The sequence below is a fragment of the Pristiophorus japonicus genome, chromosome 23, assembly GCF_044704955.1.
Source record: "Pristiophorus japonicus isolate sPriJap1 chromosome 23, sPriJap1.hap1, whole genome shotgun sequence".
Taxonomy (NCBI): Eukaryota; Metazoa; Chordata; class Chondrichthyes; family Pristiophoridae; genus Pristiophorus; species Pristiophorus japonicus.
This window is the reverse complement of record NC_091999.1, coordinates 5188116-5202712: the sequence shown is the minus strand read 5'-3', so window position 1 is coordinate 5202712 and position 14597 is coordinate 5188116. Positions and strand designations below refer to the sequence as shown.

At 61.7% G+C, this 14597-nt stretch overlaps 1 protein-coding gene across 2 annotated transcripts in view; it reads right to left on the bottom strand.

The window, feature by feature from the left end:
• The window catches only part of emc4 (ER membrane protein complex subunit 4), a 58923-nt gene that overhangs the window by 4501 nt on the left and 39825 nt on the right, over positions 1-14597 (bottom strand). For both annotated transcript variants that reach the window (XM_070866647.1, XM_070866648.1), the window contains exons 3-4: positions 13863-14016; positions 1250-1410 (exon numbers count right to left, since the gene is read on the bottom strand). In XM_070866647.1, the coding sequence (XP_070722748.1) occupies positions 1250-1410; positions 13863-14016 (315 nt within the window). The remainder of the gene's footprint in view (positions 1-1249; positions 1411-13862; positions 14017-14597) is intronic.

Here is a 14597-nt window from a genome sequence, read left to right as displayed (position 1 = left end):
CTGAATGGGCCTCCTCCTGTTCCTGTGTAACAGGCCCGAGGAGCTGAATGGGCCTCCTCCTGTTCCCAACAGGCCCGAGGGGCTGAATGGGCCTCCTCCTGTTCCTGTGTAAGAGGCTCGAGGGGCTGAATGGCCTCCTCCTGATCCTGTGTAACAGGCTCGAGGGGCTGAACGGGCCTCCTCCTGTTCCTGTGTAACAGGCCCGAGGGACTGAATGGGCCTCCTCCTGTTCCTGTGTAACAGGCCCGAGGGGCTGAATGGGCCTCCTCCTGTTCCCAACAGGCCCGAGGGGCTGAATGGGCCTCCTCCTGTTCCCAACAGGCCCGAGGGGCTGAATGGGCCTCCTCCTGTTCCTGTGTAACAGGCTCGAGGGGCTGAATGGGCCTCTTCCTGTTCCCAACAGGCCTGAGGGGCTGAATGGGCCTCCTCCTGTTCCTGTGTAACAGGCCCGAGGGGCTGAATGGGCCTCCTCCTGTTCCCAACAGGCTCGAGGGGCTGAATGGGCCTCCTCCTGTTCCTGTGTAACAGGCCCGAGGGGCTGAACGGGCCTCCTCCTGTTCCTGTGTAACAGGCTCGAGGGGCTGAATGGGCCTCCTCCTGTTCCTGTGTAACAGGCTCGAGGGGCTGAATGGGCCTCCTCCTGTTCCTGTGTAACAGGCTCGAGGGGCTGAATGGGCCTCCTCCTGTTCCTGTGTAACAGGCTCGAGGGGCTGAATGGGCCTCCTCCTGTTCCTGTGTAACAGGCCCGAGGGGCTGAACGGGCCTCCTCCTGTTCCTGTGTAACAGGCTCGAGGGGCTGAACGGGCCTCCTCCTGTTCCTGTGTAACAGGCTCGAGGGGCTGAATGGGCCTCCTGTTCCTGTGTAACAGGCCCGAGGGGCTGAATGGGCCTCCTCCTGTTCCTGTGTAACAGGCTCGAGGGGCTGAATGGCCTCCTCCTGTTCCTGTGTAACAGGCTCGAGGGGCTGAATGGGCCTCCTCCTGTTCCTGTGTAACAGGCCCGAGGGGCTGAACGGGCCTCCTCCTGTTCCTGTGTAACAGGCCCGAGGGGCTGAATGGGCCTCCTCCTGTTCCTGTGTAACAGGCTCGAGGGGCTGAATGGGCCTCCTCCTGTCCCTGTGTAACAGGCCCGAGGGGCTGAATGGGCCTCCTCCTGTTCCTGTGTAACAGGCCCGAGGGGCTGAACGGCCTCCTCCTCTCCCGATGCGCCCCCCTCCCGCCCCCCGTGTGCCCTCGAGTGATGGTCTCACCTGGGGCGGCTCAATGAACGCCAGCCAGTCCGAGGCGTGAGTGGGCAGCAGTCCCATCGACTGGCACTTGTAGACGGCCAGCGCCAACCCGACCAGGTTACCGATCAGGTAGACCAGGCCCTGCAGCCACTGCTGGCTGGAACTCTCCAGGAGCTTGAAGGCTGAAAGAGAGAGCGGGGGGGGGGGGGGGGAGAAAAGCAGAATGTGTTTTAAGTGGGCGAGGGAGCGGTAAGTGTTGCGATGCAGAGGGGGGAATTGGAGCTGTTCTTGTCCAGAATCAGAGAAAGGGATCGTGCAGCTCCGATTCTGGAAAGTGTAGACAAGGAGAGAGATCGCAGTGTCTATAATCGGCAAATTATTAAAGGTGGGAAGGCCAGTTCATTTAAAAAAGCAGATGGTTTGCTTGGGTTTATAGAATAGACATGCAAAGAGATCTTGGCAGAACTTCATAAATCGCTGCTTAGGCCCCAGAAAGAAAGACAGACTCGCATTTATATAGCGCCTTTCACAACCACTAGACGTCCCAAAGCGCTTTACAGCCAATGAAGTACTTTTCGGAGTGTAGTCACTGTTGTATTGTGGGGAACGCCAATTTGCGCACAGCAAGCTCCCACACACAGCGATGTGATAATGACCCAGATCATCTGTTTTTTTAATGTGATTGAGGGATAAATATTGGCCCCAGGACACCGGGGATAACTCCCCCCCTGCTCTTCTTCCAAATAGTGGCCGTGGGATCTTTTACGTCCACCTGAGAGAGCAGGCGGGGGCCCCTCGGTTTAACGTCTCATCCGGAAGACGGCCCCTCCGACAGTGCGGCGCTCCCTCAGCACCGCACTGGGAGTGTCGGCCTGGATTTACGGGCTCGAGTCCCTGGAGTGGGACTTGAACCCACGACCTTCGGACCCAGAGGCGAGTGTGCTGCTCACTGAGCCACGGCTGACACTGGAGTACGGCGGACAATTCTGGTCACCACACTTGAGGAAAGGTGTAAAGGCCTTAGAAAGTGTACAGAGGAGGTTTACCAGGATGTTACCCGGGATGAGAGACTTCAGTTATGAAGAGAGGTGGGAAAAGTTAGGACAATTAAGAGGTGACCCGACAGAGGTGTTGAAGACGAGGAGATGAGTAGATGGAGAAAAACGGCTCCCTCGGGCGAGTGGGTCAATAATGATCACCAATAACCAACGAGGAGAAGTGTTTGACTCCAGGAGTTGTCGGGACCTGAAATGGTGGCGGGAACGGATTCCATAAATCATTTTCGAAGGGAGTTGGACGGGTGCTTGGGGATAAGGAACTGGCAGGGTTAGGGGCATAAAAATATCGGCCGGGGCCATTAGAGGGAGCAACGCGCGGAGGCCCGGCCCGCAAATCGGCAGGGTCCCGGCCTGCAAGACCCATCAGCAGGCCGGGGCGGCTGCTTGGAAGAGAGCGACTCGATTTGACGTCTCCCAAATCCAGGTCGCAGTGCGGGCAGGTACAGCAGGAGCGGGGGAGGTCGGGGCGAAGGAGCGGCGAGAGTTCGGAGAGGGATGTGATCGGGGCCCAGGAGAGGCGAGGGGCCCAGGAGAGGGATGTGATCGGGGCCCAGGAGAGGCGAGGGGCCCAGGAGAGGGATGTGATCGGGGCCCAGGAGAGGCGAGGGGCCCAGGAGAGGGATGTGATCGGGGGCCCAGGAGAGGGATATGATCGGGGGCCCAGGAGAGGCGAGGGGCCCAGGAGAGGGATGTGATCGGGGCCCAGGAGAGGCGAGGGGCCCAGGAGAGGGATGTGATCGGGGGCCCAGGAGAGGGATGTGATCGGGGGCCCAGGAGAGGGAGGTGATCGGGGGCCCAGGAGAGGGACGTGATCGGGGGCCCAGGAGAGGGACGTGATCGGGGGCCCAGGAGAGGGACGTGATCGGGGGCCCAGGAGAGGGAGGTGATCGGGGGCCCAGGAGAGGGAGGTGATCGGGGACCCAGGAGAGGGATGTGATCGGGGGCCCAGGAGAGGGATGTGATCGGGGGCCCAGGAGAGGGATGTGATCGGGGGCCCAGGAGAGGGACGTGATCGGGGGCCCAGGAGAGGGATGTGATCGGGACCCCAGGAGAGGGAGGTGATCGGGGGCCCAGGAGAGGGATGTGATCGGGGGCCCAGGAGAGGGATGTGATCGGGGGCCCAGGAGAGGGAGGTGATCGGGGGCCCAGGAGAGGGACGTGATCGGGGGCCCAGGAGAGGGATGTGATCGGGGGCCCAGGAGAGGGAGGTGATCGGGACCCCAGGAGAGGGATGTGATCGGGGGCCCAGGAGAGGCGAGGGGCCCAGGAGAGGGAGGTGATCGGGGGCCCAGGAGAGGGACGTGATCGGGGGCCCAGGAGAGGGATGTGATCGGGGGCCCAGGAGAGGGACGTGATCGGGGGCCCAGGAGAGGGAGGTGATCGGGGCCCAGGAGAGGGATGTGATCGGGGGCCCAGGAGAGGGATGTGATCGGGGGCCCAGGAGAGGGATGTGATCGGGGGCCCAGGAGAGGCGAGGGGCCCAGGAGAGGGATGTGATCGGGGGCCCAGGAGAGGCGAGGGGCCCAGGAGAGGGATGTGATCGGGGGCCCAGGAGAGGGAGGTGATCGGGGGCCCAGGAGAGGGATGTGATCGGGGGCCCAGGAGAGGGATGTGATCGGGGGCCCAGGAGAGGCGAGGGGCCCAGGAGAGGGATGTGATCGGGGGCCCAGGAGAGGGATGTGATCGGGGGCCCAGGAGAGGCGAGGGGCCCAGGAGAGGGATGTGATCGGGGGCCCAGGAGAGGGAGGTGATCGGGGGCCCAGGAGAGGGATGTGATCGGGGGCCCAGGAGAGGGATGTGATCGGGGGCCCAGGAGAGGAACGTGATCGGGGGCCCAGGAGAGGGATGTGATCGGGGGCCCAGGAGAGGGATGTGATCGGGGGCCCAGGAGAGGAACGTGATCGGGGGCCCAGGAGAGGGACGTGATCGGGGGCCCAGGAGAGGAACGTGATCGGGGCCCAGGAGAGGCGAGGGGCCCAGGAGAGGGAGGTGATCGGGGGCCCAGGAGAGGGAGGTGATCGGGGGCCCAGGAGAGGGAGGTGATCGGGGCCCAGAAGAGGGATGTGATCAGGAGCCCAGGAGAGGAACGTGATCGGGGGCCCAGGAGAGGGACGTGATCGGGGGCCCAGGAGAGGAACGTGATCGGGGCCCAGGAGAGGCGAGGGGCCCAGGAGAGGGAGGTGATCGGGGGCCCAGGAGAGGGACGTGATCGGGGCCCAGGAGAGGGACGTGATCGGGGGCCCAGGAGAGGGACGTGATCGGGGGCCCAGGAGAGGGACGTGATCGGGGGCCCAGGAGAGGGAGGTGATCGGGGGCCCAGGAGAGGGACGTGATCGGGGGCCCAGGAGAGGGAGGTGATCGGGGGCCCAGGAGAGGGATGTGATCGGGGGCCCAGGAGAGGGAGGTGATCGGGGGCCCAGGAGAGGGATGTGATCGGGGGCCCAGGAGAGGGATGTGATCGGGGGCCCAGGAGAGGCGAGGGGCCCAGGAGAGGGATGTGATCGGGGGCCCAGGAGAGGGATGTGATCGGGGGCCCAGGAGAGGCGAGGGGCCCAGGAGAGGGATGTGATCGGGGGCCCAGGAGAGGCGAGGGGCCCAGGAGAGGGATGTGATCGGGGGCCCAGGAGAGGCGAGGGGCCCAGGAGAGGGACGTGATCGGGGGCCCAGGAGAGGGATGTGATCGGGGGCCCAGGAGAGGGATGTGATCGGGGGCCCAGGAGAGGGAGGTGATCGGGGGCCCAGGAGAGGGATGTGATCGGGGGCCCAGGAGAGGCGAGGGGCCCAGGAGAGGGATGTGATCGGGGGCCCAGGAGAGGGATGTGATCGGGGGCCCAGGAGAGGGATGTGATCGGGGGCCCAGGAGAGGGATGTGATCGGGGGCCCAGGAGAGGGATGTGATCGGGGGCCCAGGAGAGGGATGTGATCAGGGGCCCAGGAGAGGCGAGGGGCCCAGGAGAGGCGAGAGGCCCAGGAGAGGGACGTGATCGGGGGCCCAGGAGAGGCGAGGGCCCAGGAGAGGCGAGGGGCCCAGGAGAGGGACGTGATCGGGGGCCCAGGAGAGGGACGTGATCGGGGGCCCAGGAGAGGGATGTGATCGGGGGCCCAGGAGAGGGATGTGATCGGGGGCCCAGGAGAGGGATGTGATCGGGGGCCCAGGAGTGGGATGTGATCGGGGGCCCAGGAGAGGGATGTGATCAGGGGCCCAGGAGAGGGATGTGATCAGGGGCCCAGGAGAGGGACGTGATCGGGGGCCCAGGAGAGGCGTGGGGCCCAGGAGAGGGATGTGATCGGGGGCCCAGGAGAGGGATGTGATCGGGGGCCCAGGAGAGGGATGTGATCGGGGGCCCAGGAGAGGGACGTGATCGGGGGCCCAGGAGAAGGACGTGATCGGGGGCCCAGGAGAGGGATGTGATCGGGGGCCCAGGAGAGGGATGTGATCGGGGGCCCAGGAGAGGGATGTGATCGGGGGCCCAGGAGAGGCGAGGGGCCCAGGAGAGGGATGTGATCAGGGGCCCAGGAGAGGGACGTGATCGGGGGCCCAGGAGAGGCGTGGGGCCCAGGAGAGGGATGTGATCGGGGGCCCAGGAGAGGGATGTGATCGGGGGCCCAGGAGAGGGACGTGATCGGGGGCCCAGGAGAAGGACGTGATCGGGGGCCCAGGAGAGGGATGTGATCGGGGGCCCAGGAGAGGGATGTGATCGGGGGCCCAGGAGAGGCGAGGGGCCCAGGAGAGGGATGTGATCGGGGGCCCAGGAGAGGGATGTGATCGGGGGACCAGGAGAGGGATGTGATCGGGGGCCCAGGAGAGGGATGTGATCGGGGGCCCAGGAGAGGGATGTGATCGGGGGCCCAGGAGAGGGAGGTGATCGGGGGCCCAGGAGAGGGACGTGATCGGGGGCCCAGGAGAGGGAGGTGATCGGGGGCCCAGGAGAGGGAGGTGATCGGGGGCCCAGGAGAGGGAGGTGATCGGGGGCCCAGGAGAGGGAGGTGATCGGGGACCCAGGAGAGGGATGTGATCGGGGGCCCAGGAGAGGGACGTGATCGGGGGCCCAGGAGAGGGACGTGATCGGGGGCCCAGGAGAGGGATGTGATCGGGACCCCAGGAGAGGGAGGTGATCGGGGGCCCAGGAGAGGGATGTGATCGGGGGCCCAGGAGAGGGATGTGATCGGGGGCCCAGGAGAGGGATGTGATCGGGGGCCCAGGAGAGGGACGTGATCGGGGGCCCAGGAGAGGGACGTGATCGGGGGCCCAGGAGAGGGATGTGATCGGGACCCCAGGAGAGGGAGGTGATCGGGGGCCCAGGAGAGGGATGTGATCGGGGGCCCAGGAGAGGGATGTGATCGGGGGCCCAGGAGAGGGAGGTGATCGGGGGCCCAGGAGAGGGACGTGATCGGGGGCCCAGGAGAGGGATGTGATCGGGGGCCCAGGAGAGGGACGTGATCGGGGGCCCAGGAGAGGGAGGTGATCGGGGCCCAGGAGAGGGATGTGATCGGGGGCCCAGGAGAGGGATGTGATCGGGGGCCCAGGAGAGGGATGTGATCGGGGGCCCAGGAGAGGCGAGGGGCCCAGGAGAGGGATGTGATCGGGGGCCCAGGAGAGGCGAGGGGCCCAGGAGAGGGATGTGATCGGGGGCCCAGGAGAGGGAGGTGATCGGGGGCCCAGGAGAGGGATGTGATCGGGGGCCCAGGAGAGGGATGTGATCGGGGGCCCAGGAGAGGCGAGGGGCCCAGGAGAGGGATGTGATCGGGGGCCCAGGAGAGGGATGTGATCGGGGGCCCAGGAGAGGCGAGGGGCCCAGGAGAGGGATGTGATCGGGGGCCCAGGAGAGGCGAGGGGCCCAGGAGAGGGATGTGATCGGGGGCCCAGGAGAGGCGAGGGGCCCAGGAGAGGGATGTGATCGGGGGCCCAGGAGAGGGATGTGATCGGGGGCCCAGGAGAGACGAGGGGCCCAGGAGAGGGATGTGATCGGGGGCCCAGGAGAGGGATGTGATCGGGGGCCCAGGAGAGGGACGTGATCGGGGGCCCAGGAGAGGGACGTGATCGGGGGCCCAGGAGAGGGACGTGATCGGGGGCCCAGGAGAGGGACGTGATCGGGGGCCCAGGAGAGGGACGTGATCGGGGGCCCAGGAGAGGGAGGTGATCGGGGGCCCAGGAGAGGGACGTGATCGGGGGCCCAGGAGAGGGACGTGATCGGGGGCCCAGGAGAGGGAGGTGATCGGGGGCCCAGGAGAGGCGAGGGGCCCAGGAGAGGGATGTGATCGGGGGCCCAGGAGAGGGATGTGATCGGGGGCCCAGGAGAGGGATGTGATCGGGGGCCCAGGAGAGGGATGTGATCGGGGGCCCAGGAGAGGGATGTGATCGGGGGCCCAGGAGAGGCGAGGGGCCCAGGAGAGGGACGTGATCGGGGGCCCAGGAGAGGGATGTGATCGGGGGCCCAGGAGAGGGATGTGATCGGGGGCCCAGGAGAGGGATGTGATCGGGGGCCCAGGAGAGGGGTGTGATCGGGGGCCCAGGAGAGGGATGTGATCGGGGGCCCAAGAGAGGGAGGTGATCGGGGGCCCAGGAGAGGGATGTGATCGGGACCCCAGGAGAGGGATGTGATCGGGGGCCCAGGAGAGGGATGTGATCGGGACCCCAGGAGAGGGATGTGATCGGGGGCCCAGGAGAGGGAGGTGATCGGGGGCCCAGGAGAGGGATGTGATCGGGGGCCCAGGAGAGGGATGTGATCGGGGGCCCAGGAGAGGGATGTGATCGGGGGCCCAGGAGAGGCGAGGGGCCCAGGAGAGGGACGTGATCGGGGGCCCAGGAGAGGGATGTGATCGGGGGCCCAGGAGAGGGATGTGATCGGGGGCCCAGGAGAGGGACGTGATCGGGGGCCCAGGAGAGGGAGGTGATCGGGGGCCCAGGAGAGGGATGTGATCGGGGGCCCAGGAGAGGGACGTGATCGGGGGCCCAGGAGAGCCGAGGGGCCCAGAGACAGCACGGGCCCAGCCCACACTGTGCGATATGTGTGTGGGCACTGGGTCCGTGCAGCAGAACTGGTCTCCAGACGTCCTGGTTAACCCTTGCCCCTGGACCAAGGCCCTCGCTCTGTCAAGCCCCGTGTGGTGGCTGGTGTACAACGGCCACCCCACGTTAAACAAACCCACCCACAGGCATCTTCCACCCTTCAGGATGTAGTTCGGGATCTGGAATATTAGGTCCTTCATTGAAACACCTGTGAACTCGTCCCTGTTTGGCGTGGAAGCAAGTCACCCTCGCTTCGAGGGAATGCCCATGACGATGATCTTTCAAAGGGCCAGCACAGCCCCGAAGGGCCGAAGGGGCCCGCCCCTGTGCTGTAAGTTTCTATGATTCTAGGTACAGCAAGCAATTCGGAAGGCAAATACTACGCCAGCCACAGAGACTGAAAATGCTGGAAATACTCAGCGGGTCAAGGCAGCATCTGTGGAGAGAGAAAAACGACAGAGCTAACGTTTTGGGTCTGTGAGCGCCCGTTGTCAGAACTGGAAAAAGTTCAGAGAGGCGCAACAGGAATTTTAAGCAAGCGTCGGGGCCGGGAGATGGGGGAGGGTCTGCGAGAGGGTGGAAGGCAGGAGAGAGTGAGAGAGGTGCAAGGCAAAAGGACGTGGTCACGGGACAAGTTAACAAAAGGTGAGACCAGATCGGGTGTGGATCATCAACAGCTGCCGTGGGAGAGAGGAAAAAAAAAAAACCAGAGAAGAAAAAAAAATAGGGGCAGCAGTTACGCTCTGAAATTGTTGAACTCGGTGTTTGAGAGCGGGAGGCTGTGAAGGGCCTAAACGAAAGGCGAGGCGCTGTTGCTCGAGCTTGCGTTGAGCTCCGTTGGGACGGCGCAGGAGGCCGAGGACGGAGAGGTCAGAGCGGGAGAGGAGCGGAGAATTAAAAGGGACAGGGGACCGGAAGCTCGGGGGTCGCACTTGCGGACTGAGCGGAGGTGTTTCCGCAAAGCGGTCACCCCAGTCTGCGCCTGGTCTCCCCCCAATGTAGAGGAGACCACACCGTGAGCAGCGAATACAGTATGCTGCATTGCAAGAAGTTACAAGTAAATCGGTGTGGAGTGTCTGGGGCCCTGGACAGTGGGAAGGGAGGGGAGGGGGGGGTAAAAGGGGCAGGTGTTGCATCTCCTGCGCTTGCCCGGGAAGGTGCCGTGGGAAGGGGAGGGGGCGCTGGGGGGGGGGGGTGGGTGACTGGCGGAATGGGCCCGGGTGTCGCGGAGGGAGAGGTCCCTTCGGAACGCTGAGCGGGGAGGGGGAAGGTGTGATTGGGCGGTGGGATCGCGCTGGAGGTGGCGGAAATGGCGCAGGACGATCCGTTGAAGGTGGGGGTGAAAGGTGAGCACGAGGGGGAACCCCACTGTGGTCCTGGGAGGGGGAAAAGGGGCGAGAGCAGAATGGTGCGGGAAACAGAACGGACACGCTCGAGGGCCACGTTAACCACGGCGGAGGGGAATCCTCGGATGAGGAAAAAGGAAGATGGCGGCGGCGTCAGAGCAGATACGACTGGAGACGGAGAAACTGGGGGAACGGAATGGAGTCCTTACAGGAAGCAGGGGGGGGTGGGAGGAAGCGTAGTCCAGCTGGCTGTGGGAGGCAGTGAATGTTTGTCAATAGTCTATCCTCAGAAATGGGAGACACAAAAGTTGTGGAAGGGAAAGGAACAGTCAGAGATGGACCATGTGAGGGAAGGGTGACAATTGGATGCAAAATGAATCACATTTTCTCGTCTGTTAGCCATTATTGCAAGGGAGGTTGGAGTTTAAGAGTGAGGAAGCCTTGGTGCAATTATATAGGGCTTTGGTGAGACCACACCTGGAGTACTGTGCACAGTATTGGGCTCCTTACCCAAGGAAGGATTCACTTGCCTTAGAGGGGGCTGCAACAAATGTTCACCCGACTGATTCCTGGGAGGAGAGATCGAGTAGACTGGGCCTATACTCGCTAGAGTTTACAAGAATGAGAGGTGATCACATTGAAACGTACAAAAGGCTTGACAGGGTAGATGCTGAGAGGCTGTTTCTCCTGGTTGGGAGAGTCTAGTACCGGGGGGCGGGGCACAGTCTTAAGATAATGGGTCGGCCATTGAAGATTGAGGGGAGAAATACCTTCACTTAGATGATTGTGAATTTTGGCAATTCTCTAACCCAGAGGACCGTTGAGCATATTCAAGGCTGGGGTCGATAGATTTTTGGATATTAGGGAATCAAGGGACATGGGGACATTGCAGGAAAGTGTTAAGAGGTCGGCAATCAGCCAGGACCTCACTGAATGGCGGAGCAGGCTCGAGGGGCCGAATAGCCGACTCCTGCTCCGAATTCTTATGCTCTTATGCAGAGAGAGAGAGAGAGCAGCATTAAATGGGGGGGGGGGGGAGAGGGGGGGGGGCGGGGAGATTGCCAGGGCTGATCCAGTGACCAATCGTTCTGTTTTGCTAAGCTGGGTAGGTCGGTATCGACTTGGGTTTCGGCTGTGACCTTTGCAGGGAGCGTGTGTGTCCACCAAATATGGGGCACCCCCGCTCTAAACCTCTCTCCAATCGGGGACACACCCCGCTTAACTCCAGCGCCAGTCCCGAGGGAGCGTTGCACGGTCAGAGGTGCCGTCCGCTCTGAAGGCCTCATCCACATCTTTGTTACCTCGAGACTTGACTATTCCAACGCATTCCTGACTGGCCTCCCACATTCAACCCAAGTAAACTCGAGCTGATCCCAAAACTCGGCTGCCCCGTGTCCTAACTCGCACCAAGTCCCGCTCACCCATCACCCCCTGTGCTCGCTGCCCTGTGTCCTAACTCGCACCGAGTTCCACTCACCCATCATCCCCTGTGCTCGCTGCTCCGTGTCCTAACTCGCACCGAGTCCCGCTCACCCATCACCCCCTGTGCTCGCTGCCCAATGTCCTAACTCGCACCGAGTTCCACTCACCCATCATCCCCTGTGCTCACTGCCCCCATGTCCTAACTCGCACCGAGTCCCGCTCACCCATCACCCACTGTGCTTGCTGCCCCGTGTCCTAACTAGCACCAAGTCCCGCTCACCCATCACCCCGTGCTCGCTGCCCCCGCGTCCTAACTCGCACCAAGTCCCGCTCACCCATCACCCCCTGTGCTCGCTGCCTCGTGTCCTAACTAGCACCAAGTCCCGCTGACCCATCGCCCCCTGTGCTCGCTGCCCTGTGTCCTAACTAGCACCAAGTCCCACTCACCCATCACCCCCTGAGCTCGCTGCCCCGTGTCCTAACTAGCACCAAGTCCCACTCACCCATCACCCCCTGTGCTCGCTGACCTACATTGGCTCCCGGTTAAGCAACGCCTCGATTTCAAAATTCTCATCCTTGTTTACAAATCCCTCCATGGCCCTCGCCCCCTCCCTATCTCTGTAATCTCCTCCAGCCCCACAACCCCCCCCCACACCCCACTACCCCCAGAGATGTCTGCGCTCCTCTAATTCTTCCCCCCTGACCATCCCTGATTATAATCGCTCCACCATCGGTGGCCGTGCCTTCTGTTGCCTGGGCCCCAAGCTCTGGAACTCCCTCCCTAAACCTCTCCGCCTCTCTCCTCCTTCAAGACGCTCCTTAAAACCTACCTCTTTGACCAAGCTTTTCATCACCTGCCCTAATTTCTACTTATGCGGCTCAGTGTCGCGTCTCACCCGAAAGACAGCACCTCTGACAGCGCAGCGCTCCCTCAGTACTGGCACCAGGAGTGTTGGCCCTGGTGCCAGTACGGGGCTCGAGTCTCTGGAATGGGGGCTTCACTCAGAGGGCGGTGAATCTTTGGAATTCTCTGCCCCAGAGGGCTGTGGGATGCCGAGTCTCTGAATATATTCAAGGCTGAGAGTGATAAGATTTTTGGAGTCGAGGGGAAGCGAGGGATGTAGAGATCGGGTGGGAAAATGGACTTGATATAGAAGACCAGCCGTGATCTTACTGAATGGCAGAGCGGGCCCGAGGGCCGCAGGACCTACTCCTGCTCCTATTTCTTAAGTTCTAAACCTCTCCGTCTTTCACTCCTCCTTCAAGATGTTCCTTACATAAATGAGAACATAAGAAACAGGAGCAGGAGTCGGCCATTCGGCCCCTCGAGCCTGCTCCGCCATTCAATACGATCATGGCTGATCCGATCATGGACTCAGCTCCACTTCCCCGCCCGCTCCCCATAACCCTTCACTCCCTTATCGCTCAAAAATCTGTCTATCTCTGTCTTAAATATATTCAATGACCCAGCCTCCACAGCTCTCTGGGGCAGAGAGTTCCACAGATTTACAACCCTCTGAGAGAAGAAATTCCTCCTCATCTCAGTTTTAAATGGGCGGCCCCTTATTCTAAGACCATGTCCCCTAGTTCTAGTCTCCCCCATCAGTGGAAACATCCTCTCTGCATCCACCTTGTCAAGCCCCCTCATAATCTGATACGTTTCAATAAGATCACCTCTCATTCTTCTGAATTCCAATGAGTAGAGGCCCAACCTACTCAACCTTTCCTCATAAGTCAAACCCCCTCATCTCCGGAATCAACCGAGTGAGGCCACACCTGGAGTATTGTGTGCAGTTTTGGTCTCCTAACCTGAGGAAGGACATTCTTGCTATTGAGGGAGTGCAGCGAAGATTCACCAGACTGATTCCCGGGATGGCGGGACTTTTGGCGGGACTGACATATCAAGAAAGACTGGATCAACTGGGCTTGTATTCACTGGAGTTCAGAAGAATGAGAGGGGATCTCATAGAAACGTTTAAAATTCTGACGGGTTTAGGCAGGTTAGATGCAGGAAGAATGTTCCCAATGTTGGGGAAGTCCAGAACCAGGGGTCACAGTCTAAGGATAAGGAGTAAGCCATTTAGGATCGAGATGAGGAGAAACTTCTTCACCCAGAGAGTGGTGAACCTGTGGAATTCTCTACCACAGAAAGTTGCTGAGGCCAATTCACTAAATATATTCAAAAAGGAGTTAGATGTAGTCCTTACTACTCGGGGGATCAAGGGGTATGGCGAGAAAGCAGGAATGGGGTACTGAAGTTGCATTGTTCAACTATGAACTCATTGAATGGCGGTGCAGGCTCGAAGGGCCGAATGGCCTACTCCTGCACCTATTTTCTATGTGTCAATGAACCTTCTCTGAACTGCCTCCAAAGTATATCCTTTAGTAAGTATGGAAACCAAAACTGCACGCAGTATTCCAGGTGTGGCCTCACCAATACCCTGTACAACCGTATAGCCTACCTCTTTGGCCAACCTTTTAATATCACCTTATGTGGCTCGGTGTCAGACTTTGCTTGATAACGCTCCTCCTGTGCACGTTCTGTCTCCTACGTTACAGGTGCTATATAAATGCAAGCTGTTGTTGCTGTAACCGCAAGGAGTGGTTGAGGCGAAGAGTGTAGCTGCATTTAAGGGGAAGCTAGATGAGCACATGAGGGAGGAAGGTACAGAGGGAATACGCTGAATGGGTGAGGTGGAGAGGGGTGGGAAGAGGCTGGTGTGGAGCACAAACGCCCGGCACGGACTCGTTGGGCGGAAGGGCCTGTTTCGGTGCTGGAAATGCAGTGTGGTACTCACTTGCCGACATGGACATCAGGGCCTGTATGGGTCTCCAGGCCATCATGCACACCATCATGATGGGGAAGATGGAGATGGTGTTGCCGGCCATGTACATGATGAAGAGATTCATGGGCACCTGTTTCAGTGGGCCCAAGGCGATGTCCCAGCAACGCTGAAAGCAGAGAGCAAACACAGGTCAGGAGTGGCAGGGGAGGGCGCGGAGGGTCTGGCCCTGATCGTTCACCCTCTGGGACCCCGTATCACCAACCCACCGCCTCACGGTGACCCTTGCTCCCGGACAGCAAGCGCGTTCCGCGACCCTTGCTCCCGGACAGGAAGCGCACCGCGCGACCCTTGCTCCCGGACAGGAAGCGCACCGCGCGACCCTTGCTCCCGGACAGGAAGCGCACCGCGCGACCCTTGCTCCCGGACAGGAAGCGCACCGCGCGACCCTTGCTCCCGGACAGGAAGCGCACCGCGCGACCCTTGCTCCCGGACAGGAAGCGCACCGCGCGACCCTTGCTCCCGGACAGGAAGCGCACCGCGCGACCCTTGCTCCCGGACAGGAAGCGCACCGCGCGACCCTTGCTCCCGGACAGGAAGCGCGTTCCGCGACCCTTGCTCCCGGACAGGAAGCGCACCGCGCGACCCTTGCTCCCGGACAGCAAGCGCGTTCCGCGACCCTTGCTCCCGGACAGGAAGCGCACCGCGCGACCCTTGCTCCCGGACAGGAAGCGCACCGCGCGACCCTTG